Raw genomic sequence first — 23,561 nt, 5'->3', positions numbered from 1 at the left:
ATATGTGTTTTAAATGCCATTTTTACAATAATTAGCCTTTTTCCCCCCCATGAGCTTTATTTTAACGATGTATATATCGACAGTTTCCTCTCATTCGGTCACTGACAACATCAGGACCCCACCAGCTCTTGGTTGAACCCCAGACTCCACATTTATGATCAATGAACTCAGATCATCGACAGAGGGCTGCTCGCTCCACATGCCGGCGCGCCGTAAACATAGAAAATCAGTGCTAGAGCTGCTGTGCAGTTCTCCAGAAAGAATATCGGTTCATCATTACAAGAAGGTTTTAAGTCATTTTAAAGAATGGACGTGACATCGTAACTGACTGTCTTTATTATTTATGAATAAGCCCAATGAAGCTCTAAATTCAATCCAGGAGTTGGTGTGTCCCGGTCTATGTTACAAGTCTCTATGGCCATTCAGTCGTGCCTTGACAACGTCGTGAACGCGCATGTCAGGTTCGCTGCAGAGATCCCGCTGCCTCGGCTCTCACGATTAATCGTAGGGATGGTGTTGACAGCGAGAGGCGACGGGCGGCGAGTTTTACCCGTTTAAATAGATGACAGGGCCAGGTGAGATTACACTCGCACGGGCCGAACACTAATATCCCGGAACCCGACCCGTTTTGTGGATGAAGACGACGCTGCCGGGCCGAGGACAACGATAACGTTTACTGATGGAATTCCCAGTCTTTGCTAGATGGAGAAACCGAAAGGGTGGACTCGTTATTAATTATTAAAAAATCCCCTCTGCTGCTAAAATAGAAGGAAAATGCATCTGCACCAGGTGCTGACGGGAGCTGTGAACCCTGGAGATTGCTGCTATTCGGTGGGAAGCGTTAATGACATACCTTTCACGGTGAGTTTTATTTTGATACTGCTGTATTTGCTCAAGATGACACCCACTGAAGCTAACGACTCACTAGCTAGCTGGATAGTTAGCTAGCTAGCTCGCTCGCTCGCTCGCGCTGTATTGGCAGTAAACGGGCTGGCTAGCGGGGTAAAGCACGAGCTACCCGGGTAGTGTGCTAGCCAATCTGCCGCACCGAGGGATTCACAAACAGTGAGCCAAGACTACTCGGGGCAGCCTTATCACAAGCCCCTCTTTCATTTATCTTGACAGTCTCTCGGGCATTTACAAGCTACCGTCCTCACTCAGAAGCTCAATGATAATGTCTGCATCTACTCCTTCAGGGTAACGTTATATTATTTATCATTCCAAGACGCTAGCCACTCAAATGACCTTTAGCTGCATCTCGTTACGTTAGAATTACTGCAAGGGAATCCCTCTGCGCAGCCATAACATTATAGGGAAATATTTGTAAAAGGGGCACGCTCCGCGATGTTTTGCAGTGCACAGTACAGGTGAAGACGCAAGGGGCTTGACAAAAAGTGCGCACCGATACAGCGTGAAAAGCTGTGTTTAGTCTGGTTTGCAGAACTAGCTAAGCTTGCTACCATTTGGCGTTAAATCCTCCTCACGGATCATTAGCTCGCTGTCATCCTAGCATCAGCTGCGCCAGTCATGACGTAGAGAGCCATATATGGATACATGAGCTAGAGGGCTGAATGAAAGTGTGTTGGTGTCGAATATAACATTCAGAAACGTGGTGCCATCTGTCATCATTTGAAGTTGAGCGAGATAGAAATACCTTTCATTTATATAACCGGTGTGTAGCTCAGTTTGAGTTCATGAATTTATCCAAACACTTTTACCTTCAGCCAAATCCTGTGTCTGCTATTTATCGACCTCTTTGAGCTATACATATTCTTTGTCTGTCTGAGGTCTGGCAACTTCCCAGCATTTCTCTCGGTGCTTCAAGTTGACAGGACCGAGAAGCACAGTCAATAATCCATTTTTGTGCAGCGAGACGTGGGAAGATCCGATAATATTACAGCCTATTTTGTGATGGCAAAAGAGCAGATAAAAAGTGCACAGTAGTTCGTGACCCAAGCAGATGTTGTGTCTCTTTTGGTTTAAGCATCCTGAGTCAGCTCTTGTGCTGAAAGCGGAAGATGAAAGATGATGATTTTGTTATGATAGCTGAATGATCTTTCACATCCCGTAAGTCATAGTTTGTTTACCGTAACCTGTTCTATTTTTCATGTTTTCATGCAATCACAAAGATTGAAAGCTGAGAAAATGTCATATTTTAATTAATTTTTTTCCTGTTGATGACTCAAGCGGAAGCAGCCGCCATGTCAGTCACCAGGACCGGATTCATGTAGTCTTTTTGATTATAGTTTTCACCAAAAGCAAAGTGACTGCGTTCATTAGATTCTGCCAATACAGGCTCACAGTAAATTGTTCAGCAGCTATGTTGCACACAACCATTCCCTCATGCTGAGAACACTGTGAGCCTCTCTAATGGCTGCCAAATCTGGGCTTGGTCTGTCTGCTTCCTATTAGTGAGGTGCTGCTTCGTTGTTTTATTTTTATATATTTTCAGAAACACAGACACACTTTACTCCCTCCTTTCTGATTCTCAGTCCTTATAGTGATATAGTGCACCTTACACTAACCCCAGATCAAGGATGTTTGAATGTAAACAGACGGGCTTTGTACCTAGGGTCATATCTGCTCAACAACATAGGACAGAGCTGGTTGTGAGGCTAAAGCCTGGCATGTCGCCGCAGGGCCCGTGTTTCTATGCCTGGTGTTTTCTTTCTGCATCTGAGAGGATATTTGAAGAACACTAGACATCATGTCCGATGCAGTTACACTCACACTGACCCCTAGGGCTCCTAGGCCAGACCCTGCCACGCACGCACACACACACACACACACACACACACACACACACACACACACACACACACACACACACACACACAAATACACACACCTAACCAACAGCAGCCAGTGCACCAGTTCAAATGAGCAAACATGAGGCTAGTGCTTCATTGGATATATTTGTCTGTGCTTCAGTTTCTACAATGTTGCATGCTTAATTTGTGCTTTGGAATATTGAGAGAAATGTTTAAGATTAAATGGCTTCTGAATGACAGACAGTAAAATATACGTGCCCTGTCATTTTGAAGCTTGGGTGGATGGTTGGTAGAGGTGTGGTTCTTCACTGGCCTCAAGATTCGATTTGATTACGATCTGAGAGGGAGATTTTACACACAGCGTTCAGTTCATGCTACTCAATAAGTTAATAAATTCCTAAATGTCACCAGATGTTCACTTTTAAAAAAAATGTGCATTTGTATCACTCACTGCAGATATCTGCTTCCCTCTGCCATATCTCCCAACATATTATAGTACAGTGTTTCTCACAGAATCAGACTTTAATTGAGACGTTGTCTGTCCAGCTGGGGTGCCATCGGGCTTGAGCCGGCTAACTTTCAGTTTAGCGCCCAGCTATTTTGAATGGGGATAAAATGTAATCGGGCGGCTCATCTAGACTTTTATTACCGTTTTACAGATGTGTCTTTCACAATGTTGCATCACATGACGATGTGATCACACAGCTTGGCCAAGACAAAAACTTGCTTCAAGGTCTGGTGCTCTTTGTGGGGGCTTGATTTCGACGATGAAGCCAGCCGTCTTCCTTGCAGAGGAAGTTACGGTCTGCTGCGTTAAATAGTCCTCCTCCTCTTCTTCGTTGGTTTTACCGGTTTACCTGGTTTTAGCGGACCGCCACGAATAAATAAATGTGTGGGAAACACTGTTGTAATATAGCCCTAATGTTCACCCATATTTTTTGTGGTGACTGTATTGTCAAACCATGACTAGAGAATCAACAAGCAACATCAGCAGGCTACAGTTTTGTGTAGGCTGCGATCTCCAGATTATGCTCTGTCTCTGCATCGATGCAGAATCTTCCACAGCTGCATTGTGATGCATCTTAGAATCAAGAAATTTCCACACCTGTAGGTGTGGGTATAGTTTTGTGTTGAGAACTCACTGACAGAATGGCTAGAGTTATGAGTAAGAATGTGAAGGAATTACATGGCAATAAATAGAGAGTGGGTGATGTGGCCAAAATTGTCTATCATGGTTTACGTAATTGTACATGACGGTAACGATATATATAACAATACAGTTCTGTAAATTCAGTTAGGGAATTTTTTTAAAATAACTATAATGTGCCATACTTAATCACATTTGAAAACCAAGAGCTCAAAGCAGTGAAACTAACATTCATTCCAAATGGAAGCTTCAACCTCATCTTGGTTTGGTTGGGTTGCCTCCTGTTCTGTATTTACAATCACTCTCCTCCTCCGTGTTTTCTCAGCAGTGGTTGGCAAACCACCTCAGAGGTTCCTTACCACCAACGAGTTTCACTCTCATGGCATGTGGTCATCATGGTAACCAGTTCACGTTACCTTGCGAGGCAGTAGGATTTGATCACAAGATCATGCAAAAATCGAGCCCTGATTTGCTATAACTCTCTCCCGCTTTGAAACTGTATTGCCAAATCTCTACCGGTGGACACATTTCTACCATAGCACACTATAAACTGTCACATAATGCACCCTAGACATAAGTAAGAGGAGATCTGTTCAACACCAAAGGAAATTGTATTCTTTATCAAATTGAAAACGTAATGGTCGACTGTCAGTAATCCATATATTACCACTGCATGAATAATTTTACATTATTGAACTTTTTAAAATGGCTTGAATCTTTTATTAGCTGAATGACAAATATGACTGAACTGTTTACCATTGCCTTTAGCTAAGTGTCATTCGAAGACAAGATGATAATGTCCTCTTGAGAAATTGTAAACATCATGGTTAGAAAGACAATTTCTGTGTGTATTATAGTGGGTTTTTTGGGTGTTTTTTTACCTGTGGTTTTAGATGAACAGCCTAGCTGGTTTGATATGCAAAGCGGCAGATGTGTGATCCACTAAAAATAGAATACACGTGTAAACTACAAAGCACAGAGAGAGTGCATAACCCACCAAAGCTGCATTCCTCTCAATTTTGTAATCTTTATAATAGAGAGTATTCTTTATGAATGTGGATCTTGATCTACATCAGAATACAGATATCATGACTTAATGTAAGGTAGTGATACCAGTTTTCTGAGGCTACTGAAATCCTATATGAAAATATTCAAGTGTCTGTATTACACAAGTATGGCTTTTCCAAAATTTCAAGTGTTTCATACCCATGACCAATGGGTCTTTAGATTTAACATGTTGGTGGAAACCCACCAAATGTTGTTGGATTGCTACAATAGATATTGCCCTCTAGATTTGGTAAAAAATGCACCGTACATTTAGTCATGGAGTTATGGCAATTTATGTGAACCATTTACTCAACAATCATATGGCATATCAAAACATGAATGGTTAAACTTTTACAAGCTCCTTAGTTACATACCAAAATCCAAAATAGCTCAAAATCTGGCAGAAATGGGTTCGCCCTTCCCAAATCAAGGAACTAGGGCACACATTTTTTCTTTTGTCGTACAGTTCAGGAATTATAAGACAAAAGTAGCATTCTTTATAAATGACAACATGGTACAGTTGTTTGCTCCAGATCAAAACCTGTTCCTTTGGTCATGACATAATTGTCCACAAAATTACATATAAATCTGTTCAGTAGTTGATGTTTTTTATGCTAACGCAACATTATCACTCTTGTCTTTGTTTGAGATCCATGACGTTGTTGCAATGTTATGGAAATTGAAATGTAACAGACAGAATGGAGATTAAAGTCGTACTTAGTTGAGTTTGGCTGTTATGCCCACTGCCTCATTGCAGTCTTGCTGCAGTGAATAGCAAGAATAACAATGCCCATATGATGTGAATATAGACCATAGACCATATAATATTGGACTGAATAAGTGATGCCAATGCGTAATTTCTAATGGCTAGCAGGGGCGACTACACTGGTTTTAAAAAGTCTGATTAAAAGTAAGCTTATGAGAAAATGATCCTATGTGCGATTTGATTTACTACCTCATTAAATAGTTTCCTAATTAATTTATGGTCTCAATTCATAGTTTCAAGTCTTCTTCAATATGAATGATGTTCATTTTGTAAATTAAAGCTCCACTTTCTTAGAAAGTTGATTTTTGAGTCTCACTCCTAACTCATCAAATACTTGCACTTTGGGATTGTAGGTTGGGTCGGTCGCCATCCCAAAGTATCAGTATTTGACAAGTTGGGAATGAGATTCCAAAATTGACTTTCTTACTACACAGTTGACCCTTTAAGGTCCCATTTAGAGTAAAATAGACAATAAAACAGCGTGTGCTTGAATGCTTGGCTACCTTATAATTTGCAAGTCACTACCACAGCACTTTATCAGGTTCTCAGTCAGATCCATCTTAGCAATATGTATCCTCCCCAGATCTACCCTCTCATCCAAATATCGTCACTTTTGACTCCAAAGAAACAAGATGGTGACAGCTATAATGCCAAAGTCAAGGCTTCAAAACAGTAGTCCACAAACCAATGGCTGATGTCACGGTGGGTTAATACTTGCTGTAGACACTGGGATCAAAGTACAGGTCTGTTCTATAGGGTTTGCCAGGGACAGTTTCTTCATACATATTTTACAGAGAGACAGGGACACAGGCTAAAACTGATTATTGCATGTTTCTAAATATTTGCAGCTACGGCTTTTGACTACAGCTCAAAGTCATCTACAAACATGGCAGCATGGTACACATGGCAGCAGCTGTGTCAGTGGAACATGCTCGCATGATTGCGTTAGGCACAGGGACTGAGTTGCATTAGCAGAAGTGATCTCTCATTCTCTTCCTCTTATCTACTTTCATTACCACAGCACGTGACTGCATTCACTCCTTTCTTTCCAAATACATTTATCCTGAAAAGCAGCTAAGTCCCTGCGTCACGATGTTCGCCATTACAGTGTTCAAATAACATTTAATATGCTCTTAACAAGTACGATGTGGATCAATTTGTGTAGCTCTCATCAGTAATAAAAATATGACTATACTATATGAATATGTGGATGACCGTGCTGTCTTTTAATAAACTAGAAATAGAGTTTGCTGAGTGTGCTTTTTAAAGCACGATACAAGGGTTTCCCAGAGTTGGGCCGAAGAAACCAGCTCAAAAAGGTGATTCAGTGAGGGATGTTTTTGATTAGATTTGTAATGAGTAGTTGATTAATCAATTACTCAGATGAAAGAAAATTCTTTTTTCAAGCAAAAATGTCAGAAACTTGCTGGTTCCAGCATCTTAAATGTGAGTATTCACTGCTTTTCTTGTCATTCATGACAGTAAGTGGAGAGTCTTTTGGTTTTGGACAATTGGTTGGACAAAAGAAGCATTTTGAAGATGACACTTTGGACTCTGGGAAATTGTGATTATTTTGCAACATCAGGACTTCTGTAAATCTTATATAAAATAATAGTAAGCTCCCACAATACCAGGATAAGAGCAATTCCAGCAAAAGATCACGTCTACACCACACAATAGTTAAATAAATATAGTTCGGATTCTACAAAACAGTAAGATCACATTACAATCCTTTCTCTGCTCACCTTAGTTTCAACTGCTTCGTCAATGTTAATGTGTTACAGAGGTAATATTTGTCCAAAGGCAGCAACTTCGTGATGTAAGCAGCTTTCATGACTGACAGGAAGGAAGCGTTGCTGCTGCAGGGTTGCACTCATTAAGTCAGCAGATTTATAAGCTGAAGATACTTGGGTGTAGATCCAAGTACATTCATAGACAGAATCAGTGGCTTCTTAATGCTGTGTGTTGCTGAATCAAATAAAAATCTTGACAGCTGGCGCAACATTGAATTAATTAGAATGGGCATGCAGCAGACCCTCATGTACTTGTTTATTTGAAGAGCTGCCTTTGATTGGAATAAATTCTTAGTTGGTTAATGGTCATAAGAATTCTAATCTCTTATCTGAATATCTGTCAGACTTTTTCTCCAACCCCCTCCATAGATGAACACAGTTGTGCAGGCAATCTCTTAAAATCGGTTGCTTAATAAAGACCAAAGCGTAGAGTTTCTGTGAACATCATTGAGATGCAAGAGATGGGAGATGTAATTTTCTCGTAATGACTGTTGAATATTTCATTTCCTAAAAACCCAAAAAACAAACATAAAAACAACTGATCTGTAAGCAGACTCCAAATTTCTGAGTCAATAAAGACACTGATATTTTAGTCCTAACTCTTTGTTTATGCCGTTAAATCTTCTGTAGTTGTGTCAACGTTAACCATGATGCCATGTATCGGTATTAAGCTGCTACTACTAATGTATCATCAACTTTGTATTGCTTTTCCTAAGTGCCTTATTGTTTTAAATGTGTGTGTAAAAGAAATACAGGACACACAGAAGCTGAAAACCACAAGAGCAAAGCAGTACCGATGCTTTATCCTGTTTAAGGCAGATTCCCTCTGCTTACCAGCCTGGCTGAATGTCCCACCAGGTCCAAATTACCTAGCTGACAATGAGAGTGAAACGGACTTACACATTCGTGTGTGTGTGTGTGTGTGTGTGTGTGTGTGTGTGTGTGTGTGTGTGTGTGTGTGTGTGTGTGTGTGTGTGTGTGTGTGTGTGTGTGTGTGTGGGAGGTGCAGAGCAGTCCTAGACAGTGCGTGACGGTGACCGCTTTTAATTCCAGCTGTAATGTGCAGGAGCAAATGCCGCAGTGATAGTAAAGCACACACTGCGCCTTCCTTACTTTTGCTTCGACCTGTCTCTTATGTATTATTTAATAATGTGTGAAGTATGATCGTATGACAATCTTCACTTTAACCTTGTCCCCGCCTGTCACTATATATAATACCACTGGCTGTAACGTCGTCCTGTTGTGTGACCCAGTGGTTCCCGGCCTCTCCTCCTGTTCTCCTGAATAATGAACGACACGAGCCGTCATCCTGACTGTACCTTTGCTTCGAGGCCAGCTTGCCTGTCTCCCAGGTGCTGCTGCCACTGCTGCCATTCTGCACATGACTCCCAAATGCCAGCAACTGCCATTGTATCGGTTTACCTCGCTGCCCATTATCCAAATATTAACACAGAGCTGCCCAATAGGCTTGGGCATTAAGCATGTGCTGTGTAGGTCTACTTTTTGTCATGCAGTAGATCTGCAAAATGGCATCTTGTATCAGTTTTACTGTTATGTTCTTCTGTGCTCGATTTACCACCTGCCAGTGCTATGGTGGTTTAAGGAAATGGCACGCTGCGCTAATCCTGTTGTAATAACTCACACTGCTAATGCAATATTCATATTAGTGCCACTGAGTGCTATGATGGGCTGCTTTTAGTTATTTATATGACATTATTTTGTATTTCCAGTTTAAATATATTCATGTGGAAATTCAAAGCAGTAAGAAACATAATAGACCGAGCCATAAAGCAGTAGACACTAAGTTCATTATACCTGATACCAATGACTGATCATTTCTGCTTCTCATGAATAATATCGATAAGATAACCAATGATTTTGCATTTTTGTATTTTAAATTGGGGTTTCTAACCTGTCTTTTATACACACCTGAGGGTAAGAAAGGCTAGGATGTACTGAGCAATAATAGTAATAATAATATCATCATAATAAGAATATTTCATTGCTCCATTAAGATTTAGTTTGTTAAAAAAAGATTCTTCCTCCTTCTTCTTTAGGAACATGTATGCAAATTGCAAATGTCTTATCTCCCTCTGAAACTGTAAGAAAACATTCACATGGGCAACATGTTTGGCTCTGTAGTCTACACTCTGTGGCTCTACTCAGTTGCAGCAGTTTTACGTCATGAATGCAACAACTGTGTGCTCTTCTTCTTCTTCTTCTTCTTTTTCTTTTTCTTTTTCTTCTTTTTCTTCTTTTTCTTCTACACAGTGTGTAGATGTTGCGCTTGTAGACTAAGTAATATCGGCTCTATTTATTGTCTATAATTTCAGAGATATTTATGGATAGCCTGCTATTTTACATATATCCCTAGTTTATTAATAAATGTGACGTATTATTTAAAGTCACAGTATGTAAGATTTGGCCGGCAATCGAATTTACACTCAAAACAAGTAGAGACGCAGTGCAACACCCGAGTAACTGTGAACTGTAAAAGAAGTACGCGAGTAAGCTCTGTTAGCCATGCTGCTAATAGTCTGCAGCGGCCTCAATCGAGACTCTGGCTATGGTACAACAAAAACGTGGCTGGTTCAGGCATGAAGCACGAGAGGTCAGGCATCAGTCAATGCCCACGTCTGGAGGTCTGAGCTGCATTGTCAGACTGTCACCTCTTATGGTACAAAGTGGTAAAATGAGATGGGGTGGACCAGGACTGGCTAGTTAGCATGCTGACTTCAATGGTTATCTCTGCAACACAGTACATAGACATCTTTGAAAAAAATGTCAAAACTGTTAATTCTTCTATTTCTGCTTTGTTTTCATTTGTTTATTCTGACTCAATCTGATTTGGTTCCTTCCCCTGTGCCCATTTCTTTTCCAGGCCTATGGCTCAGGTTGTGATGTAGTGATCTTGGCCAGTGACTTTGACTGTGTGCAGATTATCCCCGGCGCTCAGAATGGAAACATACAGGTGGGCTGTGTGGAGTGCTCCCACCAGCTTGGCAGGGTAAGTGTTGACTGCACACTCAGACACTCTCCCACACACAGTTTTAGTTTCTCTGTGTAGCCAGAAGACATTGTCAATTATGCTGAGCACAAAGAAGTCCATTTAGCCCTGCATTTGTACTGCCCATGCTTTCCTCTCCTTTGCCATCCTGCTCTCCCACAACACCACCCCCCTCTACCCCTCTCCTTTGAGAATGGCTGTGCAGAAGCACTGATGGGGTGAGTAATGTTGTGATGATGAACACAGATCTTTATTTTTAGATCGCCGCATCTTACGGAAACACAGTCTGCATCTTTGAACCTCTTTCTACCAACCCAAACAAACGCCACAAGGTGAGCATGAATGTCAGTATTTTAGGCTTATATAGTGGTTTAAATCAGTATCTAGTGAGTTTAATCACACTTGTGTGCCAATAACACTGCATGGTGTGTGTCGCTCTCCTGTCACTAACAGCAGCTTAACTATCAGTGGCAAAAGACAGGACAGTTCTTCCTCGATGCCATCACCTACAACCTGGCCTGGGACCCACAAGGTACGCCAATGCTTTCTGTGTTAAACTGATTCTCTGACTGTCTGTATAAATTAATCCACACTACGCGCTGCTCCTATTACACCCCCCTGCGGTTTGTCTGGAACAACATGTCCATTATGTAATAGTCACTGTGCATGTGGCTCTGTGTACTGCATTTGTCAACGTGGGACGTGAGGTGTGTAACATAGTGTTTTTTTTTGTGTCCTCAGGGAACCGCATCCTAGCAGCAACTGAGCGGCTCCAGCTGTGGGCCCCACCACTGACAGATGCCCTGATAGAGGAGGAGGATGGACAGATAAATGACGACAAGCCCCACCCTGTCCTCAATGACTGGAACTGTGTCTGGCAGTGCAAGTAGGTTATTACTTTAGTACATACTGTAAAAGCATCTAATATGACTGACATGGGAAAAATCTTGTTTCTTAGAGGTCATGTATATTAGGTCAGCAGCAGAGTCACAATCCAAAGATTTTTTAGGGCCGAGTACATAAATTTCTATTGCATTAAATGTTCTCTTATGTCCAGTGCAGAAGCAAACATGTAATATTCTGACAGCAGTGTCAGCAGACCTGTGTCCTCATTTATCTTCATTTCCTCAACTCTTGATCTGTTGTCTTGTAACAGTTTTCTTTAACCAAGCATGTTACTTGTAAGTGAGTGTGAAAAAATGATTTTGCTCATCTCTGAAAGTACCAAAATGTACTGTCAATTTTGTGATCGAAAATTGAAATGGATTTTTTATTCAGTAGGATGGGAACCAGACGAATCTGCAAGCTTGTGTTTTATGTCTTTTGGCAGATGTATCTGATACCCGTCCTGTTCAGACAGATTTGTCTGTGTCGGTCCAATCATAACCATTTATCTAATATTGGACGCTTTGATACGAAACAACCAAGAAACTGAAATGCTCTGCATGTAGAGCCAGAATAATTTCACATCTAACTCAGTGAATGAAGGGTGTATTAGCGAGTATTAGTATTAATGAGTTTGTTGTAGCAGTGGAGAGACTAACCAACATGGTTTTGGGGAGTTTTATTTTGTTTCTGTGAAGTAAAAATTTCTGCATTCCACAGTGTTGTCAAACACAGAATAACAATCAAAGCCTCTTAGTGGCAAAAACACGTAGGCGTACTTTGATATGAGCAGTTGACCCCATGGTTTATCATGTGGCAGCCACTGCAGCCTGGTTCCTGGCTGCTGGCTGAGGTGATCTAAGGGGCCAATTCCGAAAACTTTTTGTACCTTAGAGTGCATACCTCTGTCAATCAAGCCTAATCCAATATCAAGCTCAGTAGCCCTGTATCACTTGAAATTTTAAACTATCACTAACCTCTTGACCATGTCAGCTCACCAGATCTAGGATCCACATCAAATTGTACTTACTCACAGGTGCTTGCCACCTAAATGCGCTGTTTTTTTCCCATCAAGATCCATGCATTATTCCCTGAGAAATAAATGAAAATGTCAAAAACGCCTTATTCTGCAATGTAAAAGGAAGTGAGAAAAAAATCCTCCATTCATCCCTTTATCTGGATTTGCACCAAAGGTTAATTAGGTCTGTTCTGGGCTGAGACACATCCTCCATCCAAGTTTTATGGAAATTCATTCAGCAATTTTTTTGTGAAATCCTTCTGACAAACCAACCAACAAACATACGAACTCAGGTGAAAATATTACCTCCTTACTGGAGGTAATAATGTCGGGGCATTGAGAGAACAGTTGAATGTTCCAAGCATGCACTGTTTTTTTCCACTTATGCCAGTTGAAAGTTAAACAGGAGCCGAATGTCTCTTGTCTTTTTTGCTGTGTTTAGGCTTTTTGCTGACATTCATGCAGTAAAGAGTTCATCCCTGTCCTGAGCTGACAAAAATTATCTTGAAACCTTCCTCTTAAAACTTGCAGAATTACACTTTTTCCTAATTAAAACTTATAGGCAGTTACTGATTATCCAAACTACTCACGTGAAAGGTTTGTTTGTGCTGTTGCGAGCCACTTTTTTGAATCTGTGGCCTCTGCTTCAAGCTGTGTAAACAGACATAGACACATGATACCATATTAGTAATTGTCAACTGATGACACACATGCATACCCAGAAAAGAAACTAGAACAGGGAAGTGCAAGCTCAGAAAAGACCAGCGATAACTCATGCACAAAGTAACCACACAACCGCAGTGACAGCTGACAGAAGAACCAATTGTGTGTGTGGAGAGTTAAGAGTTTCCCGTGGAGAAGTGAATATAGCTGATATCGTTGTTTATGCTTGTGTTTCTCTCAGGACTGCAGCATCTGTTCATGTTGCCAAGTGGTCTCCTGATGGGGAGTACTTTGCAACAGTTGGGAAGGTATATGATTCATGTAAACACGTTGCAAAACAGCACATTTTTGGATACGTTTGTGTAATTCTAAGGCCTGCGGTGATGTTGTTATGTAATGTTTTTTCATGCATGTGTTCGCATACACAGGATGACTGTTTGCTTAAGGTGTGGTATCCCACCACGGGCTGGCGCTCTGCAGTGGTGGTCCAGGACCTCTCCGATAAAAGGCCTCCTCCTGTTAACTTCTCCTTTGTTTACTTGGCCCATCCTCGCTCGGTCACTGGTATGTCCTGGAGGAAGACCAGCAAGTTCATGCCCAAGTAAGAAAGCACACACACAATCCCACAGTCAGTAACATATTTATCTCGATGGCTACAGCACATGCTTGTTATCTCCGAAAGGACGTCACTTTTTTTGGCTCAGAAAAGACATTTTCCTCTTTCCATTGTCATTTGATATTGACTATAGTATTTTTATCCTTTCCTCTATACATTTCTGTATTAATTTCTTTCTCAGATGCAACATTGAAAAATGCTTTTATTTACACGAAGTGTAGATTTTCCTGCAAAAATGTCCTGTCACTGATGAGCACTACTAGCTGCTATGTGTCTGGTCATTTTGTACCATTCGCACTTCGTGACTGCAAACTACGACTGTTGCATTGGTGGTGGAAGCAGCCAGAGAGAGGGAGTTTGTTTGTTCCACTGAGTAAATCAGTGATTGAATCAATGTAATGCAATCTCTTTCTTTTATCTCATTTTTGCATTTCTTTCCCCCTCATGCAAGAGATCAGAGGCTGAGCAAAAAATAGTATACAGTGTCCAGTGTTTCCCCTAGGATTGAGTTGTAGCAGTGGAGGTGTCACACCCATGCAAAAAAAATGTTTGTACATCCGCAAAGCGCGATGTCCAGAAAGCTTCTGTTGGTCTGCCAGTACATATAAGGTGTAATGAGCCAGTTTTTTAAACTCATTTACATACAGGGGCAAAATCAGCTTTGGAGGGAAAAATTACATAACATTTTCTCAAGGGCAATTCCTGAAGGAGACACCAAATGTAGTCCTGAAAGAAAAATGTGTCTCCCTACCAGCTAAGAAAAGCTACATTGCTCCTGCAAACACTGCTAGTTATGTTTACAGTGATATACTGGGGGGCTGGGAGGCGGGGGGGCAAATCATATTTTTCCTAGGATGATGGGGTCGTGCCGCCCCCTACCCCCCTGGGATTTATACCTTCGTGATCTGACAAACAAGCTATTATTTTATGTGTAACCCCTGTCACCCACTAGATGATCATTTACATCCACTGGGTGTGGCTAGCTAGCTGTCAATTATTCTTAAATGATTCATTCTTAACTCTCCTTTTTCTAGAATTAGAAATAACAAACAGCGCTAATTTACTAATTCAACAACATTTTCAGTGATAAAATAACTGCAATTATTGACAATCTTTTTTTAATCCTGGCTAAATAATCATTAATATCTGTGAGGGAATCTGTCAACTGTCATTGATTGACAGCTGTCGTGCGTCACAGTGCCCCTCGTGCACAGGGAAAGGCCTGTGCAGACCTCCAGAATGGCCTCCAGAATGAAGAAAACAGTCAGATCATGTGGAATACCTACTGTCTTTATCAACATGCTTAAATGTTGTTTATTGCACAAATTAGTGTTTACTTGCGTTTTCCCAACACATGACTGCGATGGCTGTAACGTTACTGTGTGCCACTCATGTAAAAGTTGCAGGTCTTTTTTTTTTTACTTTCTGCGAGATTGATGATCCTGACTCCATGTTCAGAATTGCTCGTGACAGTCTTTACATCAACCAGATGCTTGTTGTCATAATCATTGAGCTGACATATTCAGGTAAACGCAAAGTTCCTCGTTTATATCCTTTATGGCATAAACGAGGAACTTTGCGCTTCAAGTTTATGCTTTACTCGTGTGTGAATTGACCTGAATATGAAGCATCAGTAGTGAGAATAAAATTCAACTTAAGTTTCAATGCTTTACTGACAGTGTGTGTCCGCACAAAGTGATGTAACGTTAGTTTCTAAAGTTATAAGAACGCTTCCTCTCTTTTCTGCTTGTATGCCTTTACTCACAGGTGTGTTAATTGACCTGTAGCTATATGAAGTGTCCATAGCGCAAAATAATATAGGCTAACACGAAGATAAATGGGATAAAACACCCAACAAAAAAAAGAAAAATCAGGAACACCGCCGCTGCTACATGCATATAGGAGAAACACTGGTGTAAGTTGCATTTTTTTATCAGAAATATTCTGTCTGTATTCAGCATCCAACAAGACCATTTAAACAGTTTTGTCTGTGTTTATTGGATCTACACATAAGGAACGCTCTGGTTATTTCCTCTGATGCAGTAAAAATCTGGAGATGTTAGAATTATTCCACCCACATGCACTCACTTTATTAGCATTTTTCTTGTTACAATAAAATTCATCATGTCTATAGTGAGGGTTGTAAGAAGCAGCCGGCTTTTTAGAAAATAGTCTAATAACTTGTAGAGATTGTGTAGAGTAAATCACGCTGCTCATATGCCAAATACCACTACCAATTATATTGTGGCCTCGACACTCAACTCTGTCTTGATTCCATAATATATACAGAACATTATTTGTGCGCTTTGAATGTTTTGAGAGTAAAAATATTGGACAGATTGACGAAAAATAAAGAAAGCAGTGATTGGTTAACAGGAGCATTCTCCCGGTGTGTTCTAGGGGCTCGGTGTGCAATGTGCTGCTGACATCCTGCGAGGATGGTGTGTGTAGGTTGTGGTCAGAGACCCTGCTGCCTGAAGACAGCCTGCTCGGAGGACAGATCTCTGAGAACACACACTCCTTTAGCTCCAGTCTGCCAGGCCTGGCAGGCAACAAGGACAAGATCCAGCATGCTTTGGAGGTACATTTATTTATTCAGTCAGATCTCATTAGAAATAACTCATAAGAGTAAACATGAAGTATATACTGTTCCTGATAAAGGTCATTATATTTACCTGTTCTCCATGTTTTATTGTTGTGCTTCACTTGATTAGTCAATCCACCACCTGAAGCATCTACGCCGGGGTCGCCGACGATCCTCTGCTCTGGTGGCACACAGTGAGCTGCTGCCCTCTCAGCTTGGCACACAGGACGCTCACACTCACCGCCACATCGCTCATCATGCCAACGCCCTGTGTCACTTCCATATCTCAGCCAGTATTAACCCCAACACAGGTAGAGTGACTTTGTTAGAGCTGTATCAGACGTGTTTCGATATTTTATTTGCCCCTTTTACTCTTCATCCATATATAACTTCCTCCTCCTGCCCCCCTCTTCCTCTGTCAGACATCCCAGCAACACTGGCTGACTCTGCAGTGTTCAACCCAGATGATGGCACTGGTGGTGGAGGCTTTGTTGTTCACTGGCTAAACAATAAGGACCTCAGCTTCACCTCCTCCATGGACCTCTTCATGCTGCAGCTCCGTAAGTTCTCTGAACAGCAGCTGGAGCAGACTACTGAGGACCCCCTGGACCCCGAAGGATCCCCTATGAAGTTTGACTTTGGTAAGACCCTCAGCCAGGCCAGCACAAGTTCCTTTAAACATACTAGCTTAAAAGCAACATTGTGTTTCAAAGCACATTGTTTTCTGGCCTGTAGACCTAGACGAGATGTCTGACAAAGCCTCCTCAGAGCACGGTGAGGAGGGGGAGCCGGGGGAGCAGGGAAGCACCAAGGCGTCCTCTCCGGGATCCAGTTCCAGCATGCCTTTGCCCTCCATGCTGCTGGAGAGGAAGATGGAGACTCTGACCACAGAGTGGAACAAGAGCCCAGACATGCTGTTCACCATCCACCCTGCCGATGGATCTTTCCTGGTGTGGCATGTGAAGTACTTGGACGAATTCAACCAGGGCATCTTCAGACAGGTTCAGGTGAGCAGTAAATGATGGAAAAAAAACATTTTTGCATCCTGATTGTAAAACATGTTTCACTCACTCCCTAACTCACTCATACACTCAGAGTGGCAGCAGTGTAGTTATAGTTGAAGTTTTTCTAAAATATAAGGTGACTCAGCACTCCCCCAACTTTACGTAAGACTTTTTTCCCTCCGGCAAAGACCATGTGGGCTCTTAAAACTTTGTCATGTCACAGTTCATAAAACTGTTTTCTACAAATCTTCTTGCCTTTCCTGAGTAATATTTATTTTATATATGTAAATGTAATGAAATTGTGAACATTTAGCTTTGTGAAGCTTCACACATTACTTGACAGTTTTCATATACTGTATGTATAATACTGTAATTCTTGTATACAAATACATAAGGATGTCCAAATCAAGTTTTTGGACCCCAATCCAGATCTTAGTCATTAACTAATTGAATAGTATTGCCAATACTATTAAGTTTATAATTCTGAATTATTGATGTGATATTAATGCCATATTTAAATTGGAGAAGAAATTGACACGATGTGATCAGCTAGAACAGTTAGATGTGTTGCAGTTAAAATTGTAAAATTACATTTTTACCTGTCATCTAGTTGCTCACAGAATTGACGTTAATTAGTGACAGCAGGTGTGATGCGCTCTTGACGTTGTATGTGAGTTTTAACTGGTGAAAGCGATGGTAAGCTACCCCACTACCCAAATTATGTGTATACTGTATGTAGTAGAGGAAGGACAGATTAGGTGGTGTCAGAGTTATTTCTGTGCGTCTGTGTAACCTCAGAATCTGAATTCTCGTTGCTGCGCCCAAATAATTTTTCACATTCACACACTCAAATTTTCACCTTGGTATGCAGCGAGATGCTTACACTGTACAGCCCAGCTGTCCTAAATGAGAACTATGCTACACAAGCAGGCTGAGGAGGACAAAAAAAACAGAGCAAAGAATGTTCAAAATTTGATTGGCCTCTCTTAGCTGGTGCCAACCTGGATGAGATCAGCTAAGGACATCTCTACAATGAAGTTTGCATGTCATTTTATTTTTGATTACTTTACATACGCTTCACTGATACAGTACTGTATGCAGAGATATAGCTTTATCAATCAGACCATAATAAGTGAACACACACTTTGGCATTGTATAATAAGACAGTATACAGTATACTGTAGAAATTGATAGTGAACAGTATGGATGTACTGTCACAAGCAATAAGCTCTGTGTGTTTATGGTTCAGTTGTAAACAGAAACTAGCAAGTAAAATAGTATACAGAAGAAATCTTTTTTGTCCACTCACATGGAAATTTGTCTGTGGCTTTCAAAGCAAAACTTAAAAAATTACAAATAAAACAAAAGGACATTGTAAAGACAGTTCATACAAACAGACATATGCTAAAGAACTACCGCTGGCATGGGTTAAAATACATGACATAAGAATAGTAAATAGGTGTGTCTCTAATAATTAAAGGTTGGGATGGAAGTGCTAAAGTAACAAAAAATAATTATCTTAAAAATGGCATCATAAAAACAGCAACAGTCTCTAATATCTTATATAAAAATCGATGGTTTAGTACAATAAAAAAAATAAATCATAGAAAAATGTAGCATATTGTTAATGTTGTTGCTTTTGATGAACTATTTGGTGTCAAATTGGTATGAATTGCTTATTCGGTCACAACATGTATGAACTTCCTTTGAGAATGTGCGCCTTTGTTCCTCATATTTCCCTCTGTCTCTCCCACCAGGTGTCCTTCTCATCCCGCATTCCAGTGGCGTTTCCTACAGGTGATGCCAACTCACTGAGTAAAAACATCCTGATGTACTCCTTCACTTTGACTGAGAGCGGAGCAGGGGAGCAGGGGAGGATGGTTCAACGTGTCTCCCACTCTGCTTCAGCCTCGCTTGGCCTGGGCTCACCCGCCCTGGCCTCCTCCCCCAACCCCCGTCCTGGCATATGTCCTGCTGTCATGATGGTCTCCAAGCATGTTGATGGATCTCTCAACCAGGTAAAAGGTTGTTAGGAACACATCTGAGAGCTTGTTGCACATTTTTTTCATGTTTTTAAATTACTTCTGTTGATCAAGGTGTTCCTAAACACTTCACTTAATTTTTTGTTTGCCTCTGTCTACAGTGGGCCGTGACATTTGCTGAGCGTTCTGCCTTCTCCAATGTATTGACCGTCTCTCACAAGTTCCGGTACTGCGGCCACCGCTTCCATCTCAACGACCAAGCCTGCCACACTGTGCTGCCGCTGCTGCTGACCTCCTCTCATCATAACGCACTACTCACCCCGCCCTCAGCCCCTGGCAGCCTGGAAGGAGAACAGCCTCCTACTTTTCCCCTACCAAAGGGACTTCCCAGGTATAGAGCAGGGAAGGAATAGAGGTTCAGGAATAGATAGCAAGGGGCACATGAATGAAATGCACTCACTGACACACGTTCATACTGTTAGCAATGGTCTTGTTGGCCTCTCCATGAAGCAGTTCTAATGATGCCTTACTTTTCCATTAGCAGGAAGCAGCTTCGTAATGCAGCAACAAGGACCTTTCATGACCCCAACGCCATCTATAGTGAACTGATCTTGTGGAGGGTGGACCACATTGGACCCCTGTCCTGGACCGGAGGGGTCTCTGAACTGGCCCGTATCAACTCTCTGCACACCTCTGCCTTCAGCAATGTCGCCTGGCTACCTACCCTCATACCCAGCTCTGTACTCGGTAAACACACCATGCATTTTTAATATTGTGGAAATGTTAACCTCAGTGATGAAGGACATGGCAGAAACATTGTTGTCAGGAGAAAATAATTATCAAGAACTTAAAGGTGCAATATAGAAGAATTGACCACCTGTTGAATTCAAAACAAAATCGCTGGAGTCACTGCTAACGGCTGCTAACTGTTGCTGCCGTTAACTAATTAGCTCAGTGAGCCGTGAAGTTAGCAGTCTGGACTGCGCGTTTGGAGGGCCATGGGAGGGTTATTGTTAGGCTAGCTGGTTAGCATGATAACTGCAGTATATATCGTTGTAACACAGTAGATAGACATGATAAGGTCAGAACTGTTATTCTCATTCTATTGATAATTTTAGTACATTTTTGAATGTTAAAGTTCTTACATATTGCACCTTTAACAAGGACTTTAATGTAGAAGTGGAAGTTTGAATCATCTGAGCCGCTGCTTTATCTCATACAGCAAAATATCTGGATCTGGAATGTCAGGACAAGACTATGCTAAATGTATACACAGTACACAATGGCATCACGGCCACTAAAATGGATTTGCACTAGTCCGACTCACCAGATGCAGACTGTTGGAATTAGCTGGCCATCTCCACGCTTCCACTACCTGCATGTAACTGTTTTTTAAATCCCTGTTTAAACGGGAAACAAAAACAACAACCTCCAGGCTAGCAACCTACATGCTGAAAATAGCAAGCTACCCTAACCCATAATAAACATAATAAAAAGCAGCTCGTACCATTTCTTTAGGGGGGTTTAGCCATTTTAAAGCCCGGGCTGGCCTATCCGTGGACAAAGCAGGTTCCACCCGACACTATTTTGCAAGGGCGCTGTTGAGTGCCACCCAAGACGGTTGTGATTGGTTCCAAGAATACAAACAAGTCAGAGCATTTTTTCCCCTGTAGCAGAATGATGATTGGTCTGGCACTGCCAGACTAGATTTGCACAAAAAAATTAAGTACAGTATTTCCTCCATGGCCATTATGCCTTCCAGGATATAAAAATACTTTAATGAACTATGGAAGCAGCATAATATCATTTTCCAATTAAGATCCAACATGGATTTAGTCTCCATGCTGCCTGAGGAAGGAACATAATCCCTAAAAGTAATTCTCTTTAAGTTTTGAGTTTTGTATTAGTAAAGGCACATAGTTCAGTTTATGAGTATTGTCCAACTTTGTAATACAAATACCAAATATTTAATAAACGTCTTTTGATCAATATGTGTTGATAAAATAGTAATAATTGCATGAGTTGGCACTGCAGCACTTCCCTATGAACTCTGTGTTGTGTCCCTCAGGAACTTACTGTAACAGTGCCAGCGCCTGTTTCGTGGCATCAGATGGGAAAAACCTGCGCCTCTATCAAGCTGTGGTGGATGCCAGAAAACTCCTGGATGAGCTGTCAGATCCTGAAACGTCTGTAAGTGAACACACTCGCACGGCACTACACACGAAAAATGTTTTTGCTCATTTGGATGTGAAAGTCTTTGTTTAGAGTCTCTGTTCAGTGAATTTTGTGTATCTGGGTCCTCATGTCTCACACTGTGCATCTTTAAAGCTTTTATCACAAAGGACCAGGATTCCAATCCAAAGTAGGCTAGTGAGCAGACATATTTGAGGCTGACGAGTCTAAAACATCTACATTACAAATCTTATTTAACCGCATCATTCAGATATTAAAGTCTTGTTACGTGCCGTCTTTTCAACACCTGTGAGCTTTTTTAATAATTTCCTTTGAATGCTGCCTTTATTTAAAAAACGTTTTTCATGTGTGTCTCTGTTTAGAAACTGGTTGGCGAAGTGTTTAACATCGTCAGCCAGCAGTCCACTGCCAGACCCGGATGTATCATAGAGTTGGACGCCATAACAAACCAGGTGAGCAGCTGCTCTGTGTTTATCACACCCTCCTTGGGGCAGTGATGGACAGAAATTCAGGGCACGAAATCCTGAAACCTTCTGATCAATAGACCGTTAGTAACCTGTGTGATGCTGTTTTCATGTGCATCCAGTGTGGCGCCAACACCCAGCTGCTGCATGTCTTCCAAGAGGACTTCATTCTCGGTTACAAGCCTCAGAAAGAGCAAGAAGCATTCACACCGGCCTTCCCATCTGGTGAAGGTAAAGCACACGACCAAATTAAAACTATGTTAAGATCTGTTTCCTAATATTTTCTCAAACCTTACTGTCAATAGAAGATAATAATGTAATATCTATATCCAGATTATCAACCTGCCCCATTCTCTGAGAAGTTCTTCCTGGTGGTGATAGAAAAGGATCTCAACAGGAACTCTGTGCTGCAGATGTGGCACCTGCACCTCAAGTCTGTGCAGGCTTGTGTTGGTAAGTGTTGGGTACACACAGCTAGTAAAAGTAAAAGCCTAATATATATATCTACAAAACTGCCTCTACATCTGTTATATTCCCTGTGTCTCTGTGTCCAGATGATGAGCCGAGCCCAGACTACAGTTTCCAAAGCCAGCTAATGGTTCCCAATCAAGCTATGAATGCCGACTCATCCCCGGAGACCTCTCCTATCAGACCCCTCCCACGGTCAGCCTCGACAGCCAACTTACAGTCAGCAAGCAAACTCATCCTCAGCTCCAAGCTGGTGTACAGCAAGAGGCTCGACCTGCCTCACGGGGTCGAGGTTACCAGGGCCACCCCCTCTGCAGGTGGGGATGGTTTTCACACATATGACTCACACCATCTTTTTGTTGGACTGTTTTTTTCCCATGGTTGAGTAGGTGGCCAAGTCCTGAAAAGGTCTACCTTTATTTTAGGATTCATTTGGTTTAGAAATAAAATGAGACATGTGAAAGGGGCTTCCATCTGTTAGTGAGGTCAGGAAGTACATGGAAAGTCTTTTTGCCACACGTTATGTAGAATGCACTCTTGCATTCTACCAAGAAATCACGTTAACGCAAGAAATCACAGAACAGGTTTACATGCTTTGCAGTAACCTGCTTGGATTTTTCTAATTCCTCGTCCTGCCTCTCCTCTCTGCCAGGTCATCTGAGTTCCTCCTCTATCTACCCTGTGTGCCTGGCTCCCTACCTGATTGTTACCACCTGCTCTGACTCTCGCGTGCGCTTCTGGCACTGTGCGGTAGAGTGTGATGACGGGTATAGCGAAGAAGACCAGGACAACCGGGTGTACCGCTGGGAGCCCTGGGCCCTGATGAACGAAGAGGAAGACAACAACAGCGCTGTGGCTGTGTCTGGACGGCCTGTAGCCGTGTCCTGCTCCTACATCGGCAGGCTGGCAGTGGCCTTTAAAAAGCCACGACAAGGACAGGTAGGAAATTGGAATGTGGCTTTGTAATGGTGTTTTCAGTTTGATGCACCAGAGACCTATAGAGGTGTGGGAATTCATTTAACTGTGGCAATCAACTTGAGGTGGAAAATTGCAATAAAAATGTAAATGCAGTGAATAAACATAATTTGTCTGTGTAGGCTGGATCCTCCAAAACTAGATAACAATTCCATATATCAGCATATTAATACATATT

General features: G+C 41.6%; 1 protein-coding gene across 6 annotated transcripts in view; it reads left to right on the top strand.

Annotated features, from left to right (window-relative positions):
• Nucleotides 1-456: 456 nt before the first annotated feature.
• The window catches only part of dmxl2 (Dmx-like 2), a 50,747-nt gene continuing 27,642 nt past the window's right edge, over nucleotides 457-23,561 (top strand). For 2 of the 6 annotated variants that reach the window (XM_084362027.1, XM_084362023.1), the window contains exons 1-20: nucleotides 457-861; nucleotides 10,406-10,531; nucleotides 10,792-10,863; nucleotides 10,985-11,063; nucleotides 11,273-11,417; nucleotides 13,339-13,405; nucleotides 13,526-13,698; nucleotides 16,114-16,294; nucleotides 16,428-16,608; nucleotides 16,720-16,938; nucleotides 17,033-17,304; nucleotides 19,059-19,319; nucleotides 19,445-19,674; nucleotides 19,828-20,030; nucleotides 21,352-21,473; nucleotides 21,839-21,928; nucleotides 22,063-22,171; nucleotides 22,274-22,393; nucleotides 22,495-22,725; nucleotides 23,061-23,347. In XM_084362027.1, coding sequence (XP_084218153.1) covers nucleotides 775-861; nucleotides 10,406-10,531; nucleotides 10,792-10,863; nucleotides 10,985-11,063; nucleotides 11,273-11,417; nucleotides 13,339-13,405; nucleotides 13,526-13,698; nucleotides 16,114-16,294; nucleotides 16,428-16,608; nucleotides 16,720-16,938; nucleotides 17,033-17,304; nucleotides 19,059-19,319; nucleotides 19,445-19,674; nucleotides 19,828-20,030; nucleotides 21,352-21,473; nucleotides 21,839-21,928; nucleotides 22,063-22,171; nucleotides 22,274-22,393; nucleotides 22,495-22,725; nucleotides 23,061-23,347 — 3,255 coding nt within the window. In that variant the 5' untranslated portion in view covers nucleotides 457-774. Of the gene's footprint in view, nucleotides 862-10,405; nucleotides 10,532-10,791; nucleotides 10,864-10,984; nucleotides 11,064-11,272; nucleotides 11,418-13,338; nucleotides 13,406-13,525; nucleotides 13,699-16,113; nucleotides 16,295-16,427; nucleotides 16,609-16,719; nucleotides 16,939-17,032; nucleotides 17,305-19,058; nucleotides 19,320-19,444; nucleotides 19,675-19,824; nucleotides 20,031-21,351; nucleotides 21,474-21,838; nucleotides 21,929-22,062; nucleotides 22,172-22,273; nucleotides 22,394-22,494; nucleotides 22,726-23,060; nucleotides 23,348-23,561 lie in introns of all 6 variants that reach the window. The other 4 variants (XM_084362026.1, XM_084362022.1, XM_084362025.1 and 1 more) reach the window with 3 other exon arrangements.

The sequence above is a fragment of the Pagrus pagrus genome (assembly GCF_965226575.1).
Source record: "Pagrus pagrus genome assembly, chromosome: 1".
Classification (NCBI taxonomy): Eukaryota; Metazoa; Chordata; class Actinopteri; order Spariformes; family Sparidae; genus Pagrus; species Pagrus pagrus.
The sequence above is the reverse complement of the archived record's forward strand: the minus strand, read 5'-3'. Positions and strand labels throughout refer to the sequence as shown.